Source organism: Mustela lutreola, chromosome 2 (genome assembly GCF_030435805.1).
Source record: "Mustela lutreola isolate mMusLut2 chromosome 2, mMusLut2.pri, whole genome shotgun sequence".
Lineage (NCBI taxonomy): Eukaryota > Metazoa > Chordata > Mammalia > Carnivora > Mustelidae > Mustela > Mustela lutreola.
The window spans coordinates 164131740-164149837 of NC_081291.1; the positions used below are offsets into that span (position 1 = coordinate 164131740).

The window sequence follows — 18098 nt, forward strand, 5'->3', positions numbered from 1 at the left end:
AAATGTGACATAATAGAAGATTGAGAATCAGTATATTTATTCCTCCCCAAACTCTCACTCATTAATTCCTTTATTCTCCCCTTCCGAGAGAGCTTGGGATTACTCCCTATGTGCACTTAACACTCTCCCACCTCCATCTCTCCCATAATCCTTTCCTACGTGTTTTTCACAACATGTTTTCAAAACACGTTTTTCCTACACGTTTTCAAAAGGAAAGTCCTTTCCTATGTGTTTTCCCTCCATAGTAAGAGGGGAAAGCCTCCTCAAACCCAATTATGGATCAGAACAAAAGAGACCACCAGTCAGAGATAGACATCTGTCCCTGGTGCCTGCTTGGCTTGGGTTTAGGGTCTAATGAAGCATGGTCCAAAAAAAATGTAACAGGAGGGGCACCTGAGTGGCTCAGTGGGTTAAGCCGCTGCCTTTGGCTCAGGTCATGATCTCAGGGTCCTGGGATCGAGTCCCGCATCGGGCTCTCTGCTCAGCAGGGAGCCCGCTTCCCTCTCTCTCTCTCTGCCTGCCTCTGTCTACTGTGATCTCTCTATGTCAACTAAATAAATAAAATCTTAAAAAAAAAAAAGTAATAGGAGCCACATATGCAATTTTAGATTTTTCTAGTAGCCATAGGAACAAAGTAAAAAGAAATAGATGAAATTAATTTTAATAACATTTTATTGAATCCAGTCTATCCCAAATACTATCATTTTAACATGTTATCAATATTTTTAAATTACTAACATCATAGTTTACATTCTTATTATTCACAATAAGCCTTCAAAATACGGTATGTAGGTTACACTTCTAGCACAGTACATCTTAATGCAGACTAACCACATCTCACACACTAGACGGCTACCCGTGGAGGATGGCTGCAAAGGACGGGTCTCCAGGAACCTGGCTTTTAGGGGGTGGTCTTCTCTGGCTCTCCATGGAAAATCCAGTTCAGTGAATTCCACTTGAAAATTAATTTTCTGTCTAATTCAATCTCATTTTAGGAACCTGACCCATTTATAACATCCATGGGTCCTTTTGTACTTTATCACCATCTAAATGGTATTTGTAGATATTTCCCAGTTACTGTCACCACGTTAAATAACACTCTCAGTCTAGCCTTGAGCCAGTAGACATCTCCTCCCAATCAAACTGCCTCTCCCTTTTTATCTTTACACTTTAGCTCATCTCCAGTCCATGAATTGTGTTCTACTCACAAGCAGTTTGCACTAGTTCTGCAAGGAGTGTGGTGAACCACCGTGGTGCCTAACAGCATTTTACACACATCCATCTGTCTTCCAAAGGACTTAGCCCTCGGGACAGATTTCGACTCATGGCTCCTAACCACACACCTATTTGGTAGAGAAGTGAGAAAAATCAAAATCAAAATCCAAGGAGTAGGAGTTGAAATGTCTTCTTGATCAGCCTGCCTGATTCTTAGGGAGCAGAACAGTGCTTGATTCCAGCCCTGGCCAATGACAGCCTAGCTTCACTTTCTCGCTCAGTTAAGAAAACCTGTCCCCTGTGAGCTCGGCCTCCATCCTCGCTCCTGGAGGAGATGTGGTGGTGTGATGCAGACTGGGATGCCAGTTAAAGGGAAACCAGCACAAAGAGCTCAGGGGGTGGATTAAAGGGTTTAAAGGTTTTAAGGGTTTAGGTTCAGATTTAAGGGTTCAGGGAGAGGGTGTTCATCTTTAAGCACTTGATCACCCACTTTTTATTCCCCCCCCCTCCCTGGAAGAGTCCCTATTTTAAAAACACATGTTTTCCTTTTGGTGGGACACAGATTCTTGAAGGAAAGAATCCACTCCATAGTGGATTAGAAGGTGGTAGGTTCTGGCCAAGGACTAGGCTGCAGCTCCCACAGTGGAGGCCGTGCTGCCGCATCTGGAAGGCCTCGGGTCCCCTGCTGCCAGCCATCCCCGGTCTCCGTGAACAGCCAACAGAAGGAGATTTCAACTATCTGCCCAGGGAATAAAATCCAAAAAAGGTCTGTGCGCTCCTTTGGTGCCAGGATCCTCCATGAGGGAATTTCAGCCGTTCTGTTCAGTTTCTCGGCTCACCTTGGACAAAATTCCTGCTCTCGCTATGCTAGCCTCACTGTTCCCTCCATGTAAGTGTAAGGTCTAAAAGGGCTGAGATCCAAAAGCATGGTTTAATCATGCTCGAACCTCCCCATGAAAGCCGATACCATGCCTTGTTCTTAAAATGCCTTGATGTGTGAATGTGGATGGAAATGACCATGAGAAATGAGATGGGTCTTACCGTCGTCCTCTTCATCACCATCACCATCCATAAGACTCTACCAGGGCACAGACCACCAAAGCCCCACCCAGGGCTACTAGGGGGAAGGCATTTCTCAGAGCCCCAGGGTTCGCTCCACCTGCTAGATTCCAAACCAAGTCATTTTGGTTTAACTTTGCCCTTAGAATCAAGATACAAGCTGCTCCCTCTGGCTCTGCTACAATGGAAGAGAAGGGAGGGGGCAGAGGAAATGCAGGAAGAGGATGACATTCTCTCCTCAACTGCACCTCCACTTGCACGCATGCAGGGCAGCGACTGAGACCACAGACCCACCACCACCCCCACTCCCGGAACCGCAGACACAGGAATGCATCTCCCAGATGATGCCTCTGGCCCCTAAACAGTCTCGGCCAGGAAACTGAAGCTTCCAAGGCTCCTGTAACTCAGGACATTGAAGTATTCATGAGGCTCGGCATAGGCCTCTCCCCTCTGCTCCAGGTAGCAGCCCACGGATGCCGTGCCTGCCTCGCCGCCACTTCCAGGTGACGACAGAATGCGGGCATTCCATTCCTCCTGTTCATGTGCCACGGTCCTTAGGCCACTTTCCGCACAATGGACTGGACGAGATTTCTTCTAAAAGCAAACACACTACTAAGTGAAGATGTGGTGACATTATTCAGAAGGTACTCCCTGACATAGTACATGGTTACAGTGATCTCTCTATTCCCTTCTTACACACTTAAACACACACACATACACACACACGCAAGGCTATGCTCTTACCAACACCAATTCCCTAACCCTTCATTGCTCAGCCTCACACAGCTGGATTTCAAGACTAACCACTCCAGTGAGTCTACACTTGCTCCCCATGCAATGAGCCCTGCACCCCATGACTATGTACTATTCAGTAAGCCCAGTAAACCCTCTTCTGCCTCACCTCTCTTGCTCTCTTGACTGCATCTGACACTGTGGACTTCTGCCTTTCGGCAGTGCTCTCCTTCGCTGGTCCCCATGGGATCACTCTCTCAGTTCTCCTCCTCCTATGAAACCCCATCTTCCCCTCCAGCCAGGACTGCTTTTTTCCTGCCCCCACATGAGCTCCCCAAATAAAGGGGTTCCCCAGAGCTCTGCCCTCTGTTTCCTCGTACTCAACACTCTCTGAGTCACTTCACCCATATGTCCCTCTGCCCCCTGAAGAGTCCCAGATCTCTACCCAAACCAGCCCCACAAACTTCTGCCCTGAGCTCCAGACCTGGGCAGTCACAGCAAGCCCAGACTCAAATTTTGTTTACCGAAGCACTTCATAATACTTGGTACTCCAAAATATTGATACTGTATGGATTGATTACAATGAAATAAATGCATATTTTTGCTAAGCAGCTATTGGAAAAAGTTCCTAGGGGACCTCCTGTGAGGGGAAGGAGAAATCGGTGTGTCCCCTTCCATCACAATGACTGCCAGGCATCCTTCCTCCTCACATTCTCCCGGGGGCTGGGGGGGTGGGGAAATGTTTGTCCTCCAAGGACCCAGCTGCAATCTCCATAGCTCCCTTTGGGCCCTTAGGACAACCCTCAGCCCCATCTGTTTTATACTGACAATCACAGAGTTTCCTGCGTGGGAGGAAATGAAAACCAAAGAGCTAAGAGACCCTCTCAGGCCTGTTTACATTTCCCAGAAGACCCTGGATGCCAAAATGGTTTTAAGATCCCAGGACAAGGGTGGCCCACCTAAGAATGGAAATGAGAGCATACCAGCACCAAAGGTCACAATCAGTTCTTTGGGAAGGAATTGGGTATTTATATTCTTTAAACAGATCGGGCCACATCAAGGGATGCGGTCCTCTTTTAAGTCCAGCAGCAGCACGACCCATGATGACCACGATTATTCCTCACACCTCTGGGTAGGAACCCACCATAGTAGCGAAAAGGAATGAACGAATCAGTGAGTGGGGAGAGACCCCCTGACTCCTGCCTGTGGTTTTGAAACCATGGTCTCTCTCTCTAGGCCTGGTTCCTCAGGGCCTGAAGGATTATTACAAAATTTGTAATAATTACAAGAACTTCACAACTAATACTTATTGTAAAATGCCAGAAAAAATGCCAAATGCCTTACATGAATTATTTGACTCGAGTTTTCCCACAATCCTATATAGGCAGCATCATAATTATTCGCATTTTACAGACCCTACCACAGCAACTCATGCGGGAGAGCCAGGATCCGAAGCTATGTTTATCTGATTCCCAAGTCCATGCTCCTAAACAATGCAATCAACAGGCTCTCCAGGTTTGTAGAGAATGCTGTTGGTGCCCTGCTCAGATCCTCCCTACCTGACCAGTGCTCCCATACCCCAGACCCTGGGACTACAGAAGGTGGGTGGCTCACAGCCACTTCTTCTCTGGAGAATGGCTCTTGGACCCTCTCTGAGCAGCCAGTGGTCAGTGATGACTGAGATGAGTGTTCAGAGTCAGCTCCCTGCCTCAAGGTCCAACCAACTCTGAGTACAATTTGTACTGCAACCACGTCTCCAGCCGAGACCACATCAAGCTGGGCTTTCTTCCCTCAGCCCTGTCCTGCTTCCCTCACTACCCTTCACGTGAGAGTCCATCCCAATAAATCACTGTCACCAGAATTCACATGTCAGGCTCTATTTCTGGGGACTGGGTCTAACACAATTGAGTGTGGAGGGGAACACCTCCCCAGCTAGATGGGAATACGAATCCCACCACTGGCTGTGAGATGGGACAGGACACCGATGGAAGGGGATTCTGAGCTGATGCCACATCTTTGACATTTGAGAAGTATGGGAAAAGAGTGATTATTAGAACTGTGGGATTGAGTAACTTTTACTCAATTCCCCCTGATGCACTGAGGAGAGAACATGAAAGGCTTAGATCTGTCAACACCTGGAAGCAGCAACACTTGACAGCCTTTCAAGAAACACCCATCTCCAGCACTGAAGACCAGGCACAGGACCTAACTGTAAAAGAGATAGAACTTCCAAACAGGCTGAATTCTAAGCTTGGGCAAGTCTCCTGCGTCTAGAAAAGGAAAGATCACTATGACTCCCAGGAGGCTCCCTGGGTAGATGCACTGGAGAACCACCTGCTTCCCTTGCATCATCTGGAGCTGCAAAAATGGCCCACATTCTCTTGATGGAAGTTAGGGCCCCATTAGCACCTGTCTCCATCTGCCCTATAGGCCATTGACCCCATATTTAGGGCAAAACCACAGCCTGCCCTAGCTGAGGAAATGCCGAGAATGCTGAGGGAGGAGAGAGGTTGTGCCTAAAGGATGTGGCTAACATGTACTGGCAACGATGGGAGAACATGACTGGGATTGAATCCTGAGAGTGAAAGTCTGGCCTGGGGCAAGTAGACTATGAGATCAGACTGAGGGTAACTTGTCAATATTGAGACCCATCTCATGACTTAAGATGTAACACCCTCACAAGGGCCCCAGAAGAGAAGGCTGATACACTGCTGTCAAGAGGGAAGGTAACACTGCTTTGGCAATTTATGAAAACAAAACAAAAAACCACAAAATGCTCAGAGAAGTGGTGATGCTATCATGAACGTATGTGAAACCATGAAGAATATACATATATATGCCTCTCCCTCAGTTTCTACTAATGTTTGTCTTTAACCCTGATTCCTGACACCATGCTCCTTGAAACCCTTATAATTTCCTGAATGATAAGAATGTCTTACACAGGGCTCCTAAAGTTCTTGGAATCTCCTGGTGATAGAAGTCTCTTTTGTTCCAATGAGGCAGTGTTGGGTGGGCTCCTGGATGGAGGCCGGTGGCCAGAAAGACCAAGCCATGATTTGAAACTTAGAACTCTCAACCTCACCCCATCTCCTTTCTCCAGAGAGAGGAGAAGGGCTGAAAAATGAGTTCATAATCAATCATCCTTAAGCGATGATGTCTCCAGAAACATCCTTCCCAAGGATGGGGTTCAAATAGCTTCCAGATTGCTAAAAACATCCACATGCCAGGAAGGTAGCACACCCCCAACTCTCCAGAGACAGAAACTCCTGTGCTTCAGACCCTTCTAGACCTCATCCTGCCATACCTCCTTCATCTGGCTGTTCATCTGTATCTTTTATCGTCTTCTGTGTTATATAATAAACCAGCAAATGTAAGTAAGGGTTCCTCTGAGTTCTCTGAGCTGTCAGCAACTTATCAAACCCAAGGAGGGGGGCTGTAGGAACTTCAATTTATAGCCGGTCAGTCAGAAGTACAGGTGTCAATCTGGGACTTACAGCTGGTGTCTGAAGGGAGGGCAGTCTTGTAGGACTGAGTCCTTAATTTGTGGATTCTGATGTTGATTCCAAGTAGATAGTGTCAGAACTGAATTGATTGTAGGACACCCAGATGGTGTAGAAGAATTGGTCAGTGTGGGAATAAACCCACCCATCTGGTGTTTAGAAGTGTTCTGTGCAGTGTTAAGAGTAGAGAAGAGGAAAAAAACAGAGTTTTCCCCAATATAACCTACTAAATCGGGGACTGGCAAACTAAGGCCCATGGCTCAAATCTGGCCCACCACAGATTTTTGTACTGCCCGTGAGCTAAAAAGGATTTTTCTCTTTTTAAGTGGTTGAAAACAAATTCAAAAGAAGAATAATATTTCATGACACATGAAAATTATATGAAATTCAAATTTCAGTGTTTATAAATAAAAGTTTGTTGGAACCCAGCCATACTCATTCATTTGCATATTGTCTGTGGTGCTTTCATGCTACAGTGGCACAGTTGAACTGTTGCAACAGAGACCACATAGCCCACAAAGCCTGAAAGATTTACTACCTGGCCCTTTACAGACAAACTTAGCCAATCCCTGTACTACATAATTTTGAAAATCCAGTGGCTGGTTATGGTTCTAGGGAAGATCAAGAGGACAATCTTTCACAAAGGTGGAAAGGAATGTGCTAGTGAAGAGAGCCCCAGCATCATTAGGAGGCTTCGTGGTATCTGCTCTGTACGCTGGGGCTGAAGGCTCTCATAGAACGGGATCCCTGGTAGCAACACGGATGAGGAGACCCCAAAATAATACAGGGGCAGATGGCAGAGCTTAAGCTTATATTGACGAAGTCAGTGGCAGTGGCAGTCAGAGAAGCTTGACCCACAGGGATGTTAAGATGGGCTAACAAAGCAGTGTTCCTAAGAGAAATATAGATGGAAAGCCAACAGGATGTTACTTATATATGTAATCAAGAGATCAAGAGTACATAAGAGAAGGCTGAGTTCAGTACCCCCTGGAAAGTCAAGACCTCTTGCCCAGTTTCCGGGTCTGTGAGCAGAACTGGTGTGGATACCATCTCTGTTAACCCCTAAACTCCGCTCTCCATCCAGCCTTCTGTTTTCTTCCATCCCGATTGTTTTGAGTTTCATTTCAGCCAATACAGAGCAACCGTAGGGGAACGGAGGGAAGGAAAGTAAGATGAGGGTTGTATGTATTTCCCGGGCATTCTCTCTGCCAGCAGTGGCCTTGGACCAGCTGTAGCCTTCCCTTGAAGCTACCGTACTTCTCAATGTGGTCCCCTCCACAAATCTCTTTCCAGGTTCTAGTAATCATCCTCTCCCTAAAGATGAGGGGTGACACCAACATGTTGCTACACTTCCCCTCTTGGTTTCCTTATATGCTGCCCAGTCCTTTGTAAACATCTGTTTTAAGCTATCCTTAACCTACCCACCTTGAGAGTATGGTATGTTCCCTGCCATTTCTAAGTATATCAGTGTGCAGTTGCTGAAAATCAAAGAGAAAGGAAATTTTTAAAGAACCATAAGAAAAAGCCATATCTGCAAAGGAGCAAAAATAAGATTCACATAATTTCTCAACAGAGACGATGGGAAAATGTTCTCCATGTGCTGAAAGAAAACACTTGCCAGCATGGAAGTGTAGACCCAGCAAAGCAGATACATCACATTTAAGTTCAGGAAAAATAAAGATATTTTCAGACAAACAAAAACCAGGATAATTCATCACCTGCTCAGAAGGAGATACTACATAGTATTCTCCAGGCAGAAGGACAGTGATTCCAGTTACAAGATAGGAAATGCAGGGAGAAATGAAGAGCAACAGAAAGGGTAAATCTAAGTGAAAATTGACTCTCAAGACTAATTTCTTTCAGGATTTAAAAGAAACTTAAAACTAAAATACATGGCGTTAATAGCAATAAGTTGGGAAGGAAGGTAAAAACAGTTAACGTGTCCTGCGATTCTTACATAATCCAAGAAAGGATAAAGGCACTAATTTATACTAGACTTCAATAAGTCAAGAGTCTTATTTTCTAATCTCAAGTGTGACCGCTAAAAAAATAGCAAAAAAAAAAAAAAAAAAAAAAAAGCCTCATTACAAGGTAGATCTTTTTTATAATAATAAGTACTTAATTCAAAGGACAGCAAGAAAGAAGAGGGAAAAAACAGGCAAAACAAATATGAAGAAAATAAGGTGGTGGCCTTAAACCCACTTATATCAGTAGTAACAAGAGCAGTACATGGTCCAGAGAGAGCAAAGTCAGGGACGAAGAGTTGGGTTGTTGACTGAGCAGAACCTGTCGGGGGTGCTGGGGGATGTGAATCCGGAACTAGGGAGGAGGGTCTAGGATGAGGTGGACAATAATGTAGGCGATCCCACTCTTGCCCTCCCCAAAATGTTTGGTGACCGGAATTAAGGATGTGTTGAAAAGTCCAAAAGGGCAGACCAAACAAGTGGTGAAATGCTTTTCCCGTATCGGTGGCTACCCGTTAACAACACAAGCACATTAATACCTTCACAGGGAATGTGCCCCCTGTTCATCACAGCTCTGTGGTAGGGAGCAAGCAGAATGGCCAGCATCCCCGCGTTTCATCTGAGGAACGGGGCGGGGCGCAGGGGCGATCCAGCATCTTGCCTGTAATCACACTCAGTGCTGCCCTTAGAAACTACCCCAGCCACTTCCCCATCCAGCACGCTTTCGGCCGCGTGACCTCTTTAGCTAGACAGAAGATTCACATACCTACTGATCTTGCCGTGTACCTTTTACTCCCAAATTTGGGGATTGTTTATTTCTCATCTTCCCAAAGTGCCAGGTAGCCCAGCAATGATGAAAGGTTGCTAAAATTAAGTAAGCTAATGGACGCAACTCCCTAGCACAGGGTGGATGCCTCAGATGCATCAAACTCACGACAGATAAATCTGTCTCTCCAGGGAGCACTTCAGGGACAGGCAGGAGCTAGGAACTGTAGGTGACAGCAAGATGGGAAGCATACAGGTCTAGCCTTTCTGGCCAGAGTTCCCAGACCAGGAAGGGGACAGAAGAAGAGCGTAAACAACTTGACTGAAAGGCGGAGCAAGGACCATCAAAAAGCATGAACAGCAGAGGAGACCACATCTTGGTCTTTCTGTGGACGGGACAGGGACATGAAAGGATGGTGAGGGGTGGGGGTGGGGGGTGCCCACGACCAAGATGTGCGGCCGGAGTCATTACCTTTTTGGTTAATGTGACCACCATGACTACTGCCACACAGATGACTGCCAGTCCGGTGGCCGTGGCTCCCAGCAGTGGGACCTGGAACGCAGCGCTGCGCTTCGCCACTGGAGGGACGACAAAACGAAGATGAGGCGGTGAAAGGCAGAAGCAACAGGCAAATCATTACACAGGAAAAACTCTGTGTCAGGGCACAGAGGTGGGGGCTGGCCAGGCCTTTCTCTGAGTTCTGGGGTCTTTAAGCCCAGCTCTTGGACAGCAGAGCCTCGGCCTAGCTCATCGTTCAATCAACAGCCGATCTCCCAAACAGTGGTACCCCTCACCCCTTCTGACACCAGAGCAGACCGCTGCGAACACTCTTGCCCTCCAGTCGATAAAATCGCTTTCTATAATGATCAGGAAGTGAAACCAACAATAACATCCAGGGGGAAAAAAAAAAAAAAGACCCAGACAGTGAATATTTTCTTTTATTAAATTTCATATTTATAATCCTACTTGAAAAAAGTTTAATTAAAAATTAAAATAAAATTAATATTGAAGTACAAAAAAGAGAGCAAAAAGCAAATAACCTTTCACGCACGAAGCCTATCACGTTCCAGCAGCCGGGAGCCCCCGGCAGGAGTAAAGTTCCGGAGCTTTATCCTTTGCTTTCCCTCACACCTGGCACACAGCAGGTGCTTGGTAAATATTTGCGGTATGAACTAAAGCACGAACAAGTGAACTTCTATTAAGATGTAAAATGTAAGGAGGAGAAGCAGAAAGGGAGTTATGAAGAGAAGTGGGATCATTGATCCAAGGAGGGTGTGAGAGAAACAGGACACACAGATCCCAGGTGTCCAGCGAAGCCTTGAAAGAAAGGGACAGCAGAGGCTGGGCCCTCTTCCCTCTAACAAACGGTTTACACCGTGGGAAAGGTGGCCAAAGAACACAGTCACTTAGGACAAGCAGTGTTCACAGTACCCACAGGGTATGGAGGGAGGGAGCCCCAGCACCCCAGAAGGAGTTCCTCCTGCCCTGCAGACTCAGCCTCTTGCTTTGGCCACATGTAGGGCGAAGAAGGCAGATGGGGAGCAAAGTGGTCATGGAGAACACAGCTTTGGGGGCAGAAGGGCTGGGGCAGGCTGTCCACAGTACCAGACAGGATACAGGCTCTTCCCTGCATGCTGCCTTGACCTGTGTCAGAGCCATCCAAGAAGTAACATTTGAAAAGAGACTTTCAAAGTAGACTTTTATCTTCTCTGTCTACACATTTTTTGCTAAGTCATAAAACTTAATCTTCAGCACAACTGACAGCAGCAGGTAGAAGTTCAGCAGGTATAGGTTAGTGAAACCAGAGCTCCTGTGTGAAAACCAGACCTCCTAACCCTGAGTAGAGTTCAGACTTCCCCTCCGTCAGACAGGCCCGTGGGAGAGGCTGGCATTCAGAGCTAACACCTCGTCGGTGTCTACTGTACCCCAGGCCCCGTTTAAGGGCATTTTCTTACAGAAAGGAATTCAATCCTACATCTGTTTTCATGTCACAGATGAGAAAACTGATACACAGAGAAGCTAAGCCATCTTGTCTGAGGTCAACAGCAGCACTAGGATTTAGACCCAAGCTGGTGGGTCAGAGTCCGAGCTCGTAAGCACTCGGCTCCACTGTCTCTCAGAGGCAGTCATCTTTCTCCATGTTCCAGAGACCCGCTTTCAGTGTTCAGATGGATAGCGAATGTGAGAGCCTTCTGGAAACTATGAAGTACCACACAAACGTAAATTACCATACATTTACACTTAGCACACACTGCGTTTTAATCCTCTATACAACCTAGAAGCTAATTCTAATTTGCGTGATTGATGCTAAACTAATAAAGGAAAACCCTTCCCAAATGACCTTAACGACTGTTCTTCCCAACAAACACACATAAGGTGCACTTCTTACCCACAACAGGGGTTCTCAGTTCTGGCTGCACATCTGGATCACCTATCGGAACCGATCACCTCCCAACTTTACCCCTTCGGATTCTGCTTCAGCTGGTCTGCAATGGGGCGCCAGCATCAGCATCATTAAAGCTCCCGGGCGATCTGCTTGTGAGCCGAGGTCGAGGGACCCTGCCCTTACAGAGTGTTTGGCAGGAACACATTTTCTATTCTGGAGGGTGAGGCTCATCAGCACCTCCTGCTCCAGAGGGCATACCTGAGCTTTGCAGGACCTCCAGAAAGACTGTTCCTCTGTAAATCCCATCAGGGTAGGTGTGATAGGTGCAGAAGTATTCCCCTGTGTCATTCCGGGTCAGCGACTGCAGGGTGAGGCCCAGGTTGGGGCCTGGGGCCACTCGCTCCCTGAAGGCTGGGTAGATGTGCCACCCGAAGTGAGCATGACGAACGGCCAGTAGTTGGTCCCGCTGCTCCCAGTTGATCTGAGTCACTTTGGCAGTGGTGGAGGAGAGGTGGCATTGCAAGGTGACGGAGCCACCTTCCTCCACAGAAACGTTCCCCGTTGTTGTGATCCTGCCTGACACAGCTCCTGGGGAAGGGGAGAGAGTGTGTGGGGGTCCTGGGTCAACAGCTGTACTTGAAACTTCCCACAGAAATCCCAGAGGGCTTTGAGGCTAGAATTGGTTTTGGAAATGACAGACTCCCCTGTCCTTCCTGTCACTCCCCGCATAGACCATAATTGCTACACAGTGGAGTGCTTCCCCCACTCAGGATCTTCTGCTGTAATCTAGCTTCATGATGAGCTCGTTGAGGATTTCCACAGTCTTATTTCATCTCCCTACCTCGAATACAAGCCTGGTCAGCCACCACTTCTGTTTTACTCTCCCTTCCAGCCGCTAGCTCTGTGCTGGGCACAGTATCATTTGACATGAAACCTGGCTGTTTGGTTGACGGCCCTTTGGGGTACCTGGAGAAACCTTCAGGAAAGCCACAAAATCTGAAGGAAAGGAGGGTGGGAGAGAAACCGTTTCTCCCAGACAAAACCACCCTCCTCAGCACTGACCACCTCCAGCACCTTGGACACAGCTCCACCCTCAAATGGTTCAAAGAAAAACAACATAAAAATTAAATTCTACTAGAGTTCCTCAGCATCTGTGCCCACTCAGAAACACTTGTCTATGGTTTGAAATACAGAAGGAAACAGATCTAATGCAAATTCAATCTATAATGGTAGAATCTCTGGAGTCTGTGAAGAAGACATTTTTGAACCCCAGAAAACATACAACACCTTTCTAGAACTTTCCTCAAGGACAGAAGACCGAACGACGGGGCAGGAGTGAACTTCCACGAGGGAACTGATCATCCCTCCTCCGTGTCCTTTTCTTTCCCCCTGTTTCCTCTCTTGGGTTGGCCAGTCAGACACACCAACCCCAAGGACTTCATCTGCCACCCAAAACAGAACTGCGCCTCCCTCCCAGAGGCTGCCTTGTCTCACACGAGGGAACACAGGACTCTGAAAACCATGCATTTCTTTCCCTCACGCCTACTTCCACTTCCACTCCCAGCCTCTCTGTCCTCCTCCTCTTCCTCCAGTTCCAAGCCACAGTGTTAGGCCTTACCTGAGGCTGGGAGGGAAGCCTGCCTCAGGCTCTGGGCCCAGATCAGGAGAAGGTACCACCGCATGCTTCTGCTCAGCCGGGGACCCACAGGAAGCAGCCGAGGCCTCTTCTGCCACGGAAACTGGCAGAAGGCAGATGGCAGGCCAAAACTGAGCCTATGAGGAGAGAGGGTCTCGGAAAAACTGAGTTCAGCAAAAAAAATGTCAGAGACCGAGAAAAAAGGCCCTCAACAAGTACACAAACTGCATAGGGCAAGCCACAAGAAAGACCATGAAGGAAACACACTAAAAAATAAACAAAAATGTGGTTAGAGGCCCACTGGTCTTTAGGTTACCACTATCTTTGGGTTATAGTCAAGCTACTGTTTTTAAGTTCTGTCTTAATGTGCCAGTTTTGTATCAGTCTTTGTCTTTATCAGGGGCTCAAGGGCTCTGTGTATCTGGGGAATGCCCGAGATTCTGAAGAAGCAGCAAATCCTGGCTTCATCCAACTAAGGAATGTGCACGTATAAGAGACACCCGAGTCTGCACTTACAGACCAGGACCTGTGCTTGAAATCTAATGAACCATGAACCAGAGGCACCTACCTCAGAGCCAAGATGTAGGCAGGACAAAAAGTTTTGGACACCAGGGCAACTTTCCTTTGAATGAAGTCCTCTTCTTGACTCGGATGTCTTCGGTCTTATTCATCTGGACGGAGACTTTGTTGAACTCTGGCTTAGTTTCTCTAACCCAGTAACATCAGAGGAGACCAGATGAGCGAGTTTTCTTGAGACTGATGACTCCCACGAAAACCAGTAACGCAGAGAAGGGTGAATCCCAGTTGCCTGACCCTGGAAAGGGGTTCGCTGATGCTTGTCTGGAGTCCCCAGCTCATGACCAAATCCTGTCTTTGAACCATCCTTCTTCCTACCCACCCTCTGTCTGTTCCTGCATTTATCTGAAAGTCCCGAGGGCCTGCAAAACACCAGGCTCTGCACCAGACTCTAGGGAGACAAGGGTGAATAATCATAGACCCTGCCTTCAGATGGTCAAATCTTGCCCTCTAGTGAGGCTGTACTCTGGGGAAAGGAGGTAGAAGGTCTCTCTTCTCCTGTGTCGAGGGCTTGTGTCTGTTACTCTGGGCAATGTTTCTTTTGCTGCTCTACCAGGGGAACATCTGAAGCCTGCTGTTCTGCCCCTCCATTCTAGGCAAGCACCCTGAGCTTTCCCTGCTACCCAGGCTCTTGGCCTCCTCCTCCCCTTCAGGCTGTTTCTGTCTCACAGCAGTTTCCTCTCCTCCCTGGGTTCTGCCCATTCCCAAATGGACATCATGACCGTGCACCTCCCACCAGGCCACCTCCAGCCTCTTAGACAACATATGCCTCATCGACCTCTCTCTACCCTAATTCAACCCGTCTCTCAAGGCTCACATCAAGAGAATCTCCTCTACCTCCTTCCAGTAGTCACAGGGCCCGCATTGGAGAAGCTGTCATACCTTATGTATGTCCCAGGGAGGGTGCACAGCTTGAACAGGCAGAGTGTTTCCAAAACTGGCTGTCCAGGCAGTGCAGCCAGGGGTGGGGGAGCTGAGAGCAGCTAGTGGATATAGAGCACAAAGAGGGGAGCACTGGGGTTTGGGCTCTAACAAATTTGGAGCCCACGTTACGTCGGGTGGGTGAAAGGCACAAGGCAGGACCTATCTTATATAACAGAAATCCCAAGAATCGTAGGCTAAGTTAAATTAAAAACGGTTAAAGAATTTCTCTATTTGTTCCCAAGCAATCAGTCTGAAGAGAAACATGGTCAAGTCCATTTTGATAAATGGTGCTTTCCAGAGATATTTGAGGGTGATGATTAATAGACTGCAATGAAAAAAATGCATAGGTCCAAATTCAGTTTGGTTTGATGACCTTTAGAAAATTGCTCAATCTCCTTAAGCCTCAGTTTCCTCCTCTGTGAACAAGAACAATCGTGCCCACCCCTCCCCCCCACCTTGTAGGATGATGAAGATTCAGGAAAAGAATTTGTGTGGTAAACTGTTTAATACAGCACCCGGAACATACGAAGGGTTCACTACATCAGTAAGACTATTAATAATAATATTAATTAAAGAAGTAAGAGGAAAATGGGAGGAGACCATCCCTCTTCTACCTCTGTCATGCCTCTGGGCGGGAATAAAGTCCTGGTCTCTGGACCCCAAGGCCAGGGCTCTTCCTAACCTCTTCCTTCTGTCATATGCAAACGATCTACAAATAGGAGGATAAAACATGCCTGCAGAGAAGTGGCCTCTGTACCAACCAGACTCTGAGAGGCCTTGGAGGAATGTGAAAGACAGAAGAGTCCCTCCAGGAGCCTCCTCCCGGGGCTGCACCTGGAAGCATAGCCTGTACGGCCACTCACTAGACAGCAGCCCCAGCCAGAGCGGAGCCAACCAGGGGTGAGAAACAGGTCTGGGCCAAGAGCTCCTAGGGTCACCCCAGTCCCCACAGCACAGCCCTGCATCGCAGTGTGCACCTCTGTGGGCATTCCAGTGCTAATTCATGTCTCTACCTGAAAGTTCTAAAACCAGTCACTACATTTTTTTTCTCCCCTGACTTTGACAGTTGCGGGCTGGACAAGCTTGGTCAGCCCTGAGGCAGGTGTACAGGTGTTGAGTAAGGAACTCCATTCGCATCTAAAGGGGGAGGAAGTGCTGGCCTAGAACGTAGAGCACTCCCGAGCCCACTGCCGGCCACACCTGCTCCAGCTAGAAGCCTGTGGTCTGGTAGGATCACAGCACTCAGCGCAGGGAGCTGACAGTGGTCCCACCTTTCACAAGGCCCGCCACTTGTTCACCAGAAATGGGACCTGGGGCGCAGAACAATCTCTCAGTGGTGCCTTTGCGCTTCAGCATCTCCAAAGGTCTCCACCTTTTCCCTTCCCGCTCAGAAGCAGCGGGAAGCTCCAGGGATAGCACAGCTGTCCTCTCCCGCCCTTTCCCTGCCTCTAATCAAGTGCAACATCCTACAGAAGGGGGTACGTTTTCAGCCAAGTGCTCCCGCTCTCTACCTCACAGACCAGCACCTCCGGGTGGTAAGCTGCACTGTGGATGTGGGCAGAGACCCCTGCCCCCTGCAGGCGTGCAGAGGCTGAGGAAGCAGGGGAAAGATGGGGGCGTGGACACTCAGGGCACCTGGAAGGGCCTACCTCCCTCCACCATCTGCCATTGAAAAGCCACCTCACAGCAGAGCTACCTGAACGGTGGAGTGGTTGATCCAGAGCCCTCGTGGCGAGAGCTGCCTCAGAAAATCAAAGATTCAACATGAAAGGAATGTCTACGACCTCCGGATTTTTAATAAGTCTGCGAGCCACAGGGCTTGTTGGCTCAGGACAAGTGCAAATGAGGAGAGCCTGAGGGCGGGATTGCTGACTGTTAGTCTAAGCTCCCTCAGGTGAGGTGACTCTGAGGACCTCACCCACAGAGGCTGCCAAGGAGTTCAGTGAACTGTAGGAAATTTCCTTTGCCTTCTCAGCTGTGAAAATAGGACAGAGACCCCCCAGGAGAGGTTGGAATGTGGAGTCAGAAGAAAAATCTTTGGGAAGAAGCAGCTCATCTCTCCTCAGCTTAGGTCTTTCCAGCATCTAATTCACAGCCCACCCACCCACCGACATCACTCCCCTCATGTCCCTGCTCCATCCTAGAGGTGATTATACTATCAATCCACCCCCAGGCTCCATCTGCCTTAAGAAAGGTATCCTCTACCCCTGGAGACCTACTACCTACTTCCTGCTGCCTGGAGCCCTCAGCATCCCAGACAACTAGGATGGGGAATAGAAGTACAAGAAATCATAGCACTCGAAGAAGTTCCCAACCACCAAGCTCTCTCCTTCCTCCACTGAAAAGGTTTCACAGGGGGACGACAACAAGCCTCTAGAAAGCAGATCATTTCAATGTTACTTAAAATATGTAGATAGACAACACAAAAGAAAACTTCCAAATTAGCTTTATGAAGTGAATTTCAAATTGATATACAATTAGGATTGCACAAGATAAAAGAAAATCAGATCCTGATCTCTTATAAATAATGAAGGAAAAATTCTAAATAAAAGTTGTCCCACAGATGCCAGTAGCATGTTAAGCAAAATACACAGGACCAGGTACAGTCTATTCCATGACTGTAAGCATGATTCCATACCCAAAATTCATTTACATTAAGTACTATATCTACATAGAAAAAGCAAATGGTCATTTCCTTCAATGCTGAAAAGTAAATTCAATCCCGTGACTGATTTAAAAAGAAAAAAAAAAGTCAGCAAAATAAAAATCAGTAAATTCTTGAATGTAATTACACACACACACACACACACACACACACACACACCAGCCTCAAAGCTAATATCTTTTTTGATGGGAAGACAGTAGAGGTAGTCCCACTCAAGTCAGGAATAAGACAAGGTACTTACTATTTCTGCAACTAGTTAACCACTTACCAGAAGTATTAGCCACGGGCTCCTGGGTAGCTCATCAGTCAGTTAAGTGGTTAAGTGTCTGCCTTCAGTTCAGCTCATGATCCCGGGGCCTGAGACCAAGTCCTGCATCAGACTTCTACTCCACAGGGAACTTGCTTCTTCATCTGACTGCCAATCTCCCTGCTTATGCTCTCTCTTTCTCTCTCTGGCAAATAAATAAAATAAATCTTAAAAAAAAAAAAGTATTAGCCAATTTGAATAAATAAGAGGAACGGTTAGAGACATAAGGATTAGAAATAAAGATATAAAGACTATAGTTGTCCTTGTTAAATTGGTAAAATATAAAATCAATATAAATAGACAAATAGTCTTCCTATATACAATCATCAACCAGTTAAGAAGATATTTGGAAAAGAACCCTCATTCAC

The 18098-nt window shown here is 47.3% G+C and overlaps 1 protein-coding gene across 1 annotated transcript; it reads right to left on the reverse strand.

Moving 5' to 3' along the window:
* Positions 1 to 654: 654 nt before the first annotated feature.
* TIGIT (T cell immunoreceptor with Ig and ITIM domains) lies at positions 655 to 13889 on the reverse strand. The gene is made up of 4 exons (XM_059164061.1): positions 13241 to 13889; positions 11881 to 12210; positions 9708 to 9814; positions 655 to 2868 (listed from the first exon to the last, which is right to left on the reverse strand). Exons 1-4 carry the CDS (start codon positions 13302 to 13304, stop codon positions 2632 to 2634), a joined length of 738 nt encoding a protein of 245 aa, XP_059020044.1. The 5' UTR covers positions 13305 to 13889; the 3' UTR covers positions 655 to 2631.
* Positions 13890 to 18098: the final 4209 nt, after the last annotated feature.

Bases quoted from the DNA above. Each gene is read 5' to 3' on its own strand.
- TIGIT (XM_059164061.1), bottom strand. From the start codon at position 13,304: ATGCGGTGGTACCTTCTCCTGATCTGGGCCCAGAGCCTGAGGCAGGCT. The intron at 12,211-13,240 runs GTAAGGCCTAAC...CCCCTTCCCCAG, and splicing joins GGCTTCCCTCCCAGCCTCAG to GAGCTGTGTCAGGCAGGATC. The intron at 9,815-11,880 runs GTATGCCCTCTG...TCGTCCCTCCAG, and splicing joins GGAGGTCCTGCAAAGCTCAG to TGGCGAAGCGCAGCGCTGCG.